Source organism: Octopus bimaculoides, chromosome 15, assembly GCF_001194135.2.
Source record: "Octopus bimaculoides isolate UCB-OBI-ISO-001 chromosome 15, ASM119413v2, whole genome shotgun sequence".
Taxonomy (NCBI): Eukaryota; Metazoa; Mollusca; class Cephalopoda; order Octopoda; family Octopodidae; genus Octopus; species Octopus bimaculoides.
Genome location: NC_068995.1, coordinates 2,274,280 through 2,278,260, shown reverse-complemented (window position 1 = coordinate 2,278,260; position 3,981 = coordinate 2,274,280). Strand labels below are relative to the sequence as shown.

Here is a 3,981-nt window from a genome sequence, read left to right as displayed (position 1 = left end):
CCACCACCGCCACCGCCACTGCCAGCAATAACAACAACAACAACAGCAATAATATCAACAGTCACACCACCACCACCGTCACCAATAACAGCAACAACAATAGTAGCAGCAGCAGCAACAACAACAACAACAACAACATATGGCAAGATGATATAAACATAGACAATATACAGAGAATGCATGTCAGTATTCCGCATAAGATTCTGCACACAATGGGGAAATAAGGAGGTAAGAGTAGGGGTCAGTTTAGGAGGATGAGATTAAGGGGTCAGGATGAGAGGAATGTCTGCTGTTCTTCAGTGCAATTCTACATAAGAAGAGTACAAGGTAGGTACGTGAAGGTTAAAGTACCAATGTGCTATCCTCTAGGGGGCTAAAGTACAGCTGTTAACTACAGCTGGTACTTTGTCAATCTCACACCTGTTACTTGAAGGTCAGCAGCACCTGGGGCCACATGTGGCCCTCAAGCATCTTTCCAGTGGTCCTTCCTCTATAAATATAATATTTTTCTTTAATTGATTTGTGTTTTCCTTTTTTGGTGTGGACCCCTAAAAAAATCCAGGTTTTGGATCTGGCCCAGATATCAAAATGGTTGAAAACCACTGTCATTGATACTCTTGTTTGAGTGTTAAATGCTGTACTCTTTCAGGTGTTCAACTGTTAATAATTGGTACTCTCTCAGCTGAATCACTGTAAACTAATGTTTGCTACAAAATGTGAAGCAAGTCTCTCACACTTTGATGTTTCTCAGTCTCGAAACAGAGAAGATTTAACTGAAGTAACCGACAGAGAAAAACGAGTATTGACAAAACATGACTTGTACTCATTGGTGTATATGGAGAGGGGTGGGTGGGTGTATTGAGGTGATGTGTCTCTAAGGAAGTAAATAATGATGTGACTTCATACAGGTGTGTAGTGGTGTGGTGTGACTATAAGCAGTTCAGTAGTGTACCTGTGTGTAGATATTGATTTTCATTAATTTAGATTTTGAAGGTGTTGACCCATTTTTGTTATTTCAGATATCCGAGTTGTCTCCCCTCTTACAACCTGTCTCTAAACAGGAGTAAACATTCGGTTAGCCTTTTCTACTCTTCATTGTAGTGAGAGTTGTGGTGAACTAAGGTTTTCTTGCTCATTAATGAGGACTTAACTGATTGCTTTCCATGTAGAAGAAAAATCTGAGTTGGTAATTATGTCTTTTTACACATAAAGATGATTTTATTGAGGAAGGAGGGAGAAGCTGGGTGGAGGGTGGAACAAGATGTAAAAAAGCGAGACACAAGCCAAAAGCAACATGGCAGGAGAAAAGCAGGAATTTAGGAAGAAATGCAGCATCGATCGAGTCTTACCTTGTCTATGACGTGTCTTTGTCGATCTGACGAAGTGGAAATGGTTAGATCAGAGTGCGGTGTGCTACAAGCAGAGGTAGACATGCTTGGGGTGAGAAAGTAGTCCTGGTGTGAAGAACTGGAAGGTGAATCCCCTGGGGATGTATGAACTGGATCCCGGATTCCTTCTAACTGTGCTGCTAGCTGTTCAGGATCTACGCCGTGTTGGTTGGCTTCCATGCAACGATCTAACAAAAAGTCACCAAAAAATATACTCTTTTTACCAAGGGTCCAGATCTGCACAAATCATAAACAGTTACATCAAGATGCATCCCCCCCCCCCACCTCCTCCTCAATACAAAACACACGTGTGGTGATGAATAAACATCACAGTTCATCAATCAACACAATTATCTACTCTTTGTCACATAACACAATTGGTTGAGTATTCCTCAAACACTCGTACCCTCAACCCTTTATCATTTAAACCACCCACATCCAGCTCAAATATTCCAGTTGTTTTATATCGAAACTGGCCAGATCTGGCCACTCACACCTGTCCAACAATGTCACACTAAAAATAAACAATTACATCCTCGAAAATGCAAAGCCACAAGATGATAATACAAGGTTAATTCCAAACGATGTGAATAAATAAAGCTTTGGATTTTGACAGAGTAATCTGAATGCTAAAAGGTGAAACACGTTTGTCAGGTAGAGCCAAAGTGACACAAGGTGCAACAAGGTTACCTCTTTTAATTACAGGTATAATCTATCAGACAAACACACTTGCACAGATTCTACCTACCAAATTTCACTGACAATCTGGGGTTGGACCAAAATTACAGCAGAATTCAACTTTTACTACAATAGAATTCAGTTTCCATTATTGTAATAAAATGAAATATTTCATTGCCATTTTCTTAGATGGATTTCCTAAATTTTCCATAAAACTTCAGTTAAATGGGTTATCTCCCTTTCTTTGACAATTTTACATTTTGAAACTCCACCTTCCAGAGGGAGGCTTTGTCTACTAATTACCCAGATAATCTCTGTATTAAATATGTGAATTTCTACCCTATTTGTCTTTGGTATGGAGAAAATATTTCGCCGGAGCTATGTTACCTCAGCCATATTGTTGATAGAACTAGAAATACATTGACCAGTGGGAACCTTTGGTTTATGATCATAATGTATAATTTGAGAGAGATTTGGCTGCTATTTCTAATATGCTGAGTGATTCCTTCCTCCTACAGGAGCCTCTTATGGAACTAGAAGCTGTGTAACTTTATGACTCTTTAAATATGATCATCATGGTAACAGAACACAGCACGTGATTGACCACAGGGTGACCACAGGGTCCCACTTGGAAGTAGGGAGTCAAAGGATGTGTTTAGCTGGCAGTGAAAAACAGAGTTTAAGTAAAGGATTAAGGGATGTGTTAATAATGGATAAGAAGGGTTAAGTAGAAGATTAGTGGATGCGTTTTGGTGACAGTGGATAACAGGGTTTAAACCAGAACCAAAAGGAATCACGTGGCACCGGTTTGTGCCCCAAACTCTGTGGGTGTGATTCTCCCCAGTAATTACATGGGATAAAGGATGCCAATGTGTCCTTCAGCAACATTCTTACCCCCACCATGCCCTCCTTGCAAAACAAGAAATCATAAAGTGACATCATGTGACCTTCAGTAATAGGAACTTCCTTTTTACTGGCACGAAACAAACCCTTCCCTTTAAACAAACGATGATGATGATGATGATGGTGGTGGTGATAGTGGTGGTGTTAGTGATGATGATGATAGTGGTGTAGGCATTGCAAATGATAATGACGACGATGACGACAACGACAACGATGATGACGATGATGATGATGAAGACGATAATGATGGTGATGACGACAACGACTTTCTGTACCCTAGCAATATGTTTCCTGTCTAGACATTCCACCTCTCAACTTCACCGACAACTCTGCGATTCATCTTAAAGTACTCACAAACCAACTAGATAGTTTTACCTGGTCACTTCCACACACACACACACACACACACACATGTGTCTGAAGGAACAGATATATACCCCAGGGTGAAAGATATAACCCAATCTTCTCAGGAGTATACTGTCAACACAGATTCAACAAAACATTTTCAAAAGATTTTTTCAGAAACAAAATGCTTTACTTAATCCGTCACAGTGAAAAATAACATGTTTCATGTTTGCAAAGAAAAAGTCGACTCTTCAAAGTTTTGGATTTATAGGATTATGAAGCCTATACGTCCAAAACATCTAAGCAATTGTCAACTTTTTCCTTGTAAAAATACAATAAACATTTGAATCATAGAAATACGCATCTATTTATATAAATTATTGGCTTCTGTGGTGGTGGCACATAAAAAGTACCATCCGATCGTGGCCGATACCAGCCCCCTCTGGCCCCTGCCGGTGCCACATAAAAAAGCACCCACTACACTCTTGGAGTAGTTGGTGTTAGGAAGGGCATCCAGCTGTGGAAACTTTGCCAGATCAGGTTGGAGCCTGGTGCAGCCTCCTGGCTTCCCAGACCCCAGTCGAACCATCCAACTCATGCCAACATAGAAAACGGACGCTAAATGATGATGATGAAACATAAACTTTTATATACGTTCATATATATA

The 3,981-nt window shown here is 40.1% G+C and overlaps 1 protein-coding gene across 1 annotated transcript in view; it reads right to left on the bottom strand.

Moving 5' to 3' along the window:
* The window catches only part of LOC106871305 (serine-rich adhesin for platelets), a 185,792-nt gene that overhangs the window by 17,694 nt on the left and 164,117 nt on the right, over positions 1–3,981 (bottom strand). The window contains exon 15 of the mRNA XM_052973431.1: positions 1,350–1,576. Coding sequence (XP_052829391.1) covers positions 1,350–1,576 — 227 coding nt within the window. The remainder of the gene's footprint in view (positions 1–1,349; positions 1,577–3,981) is intronic.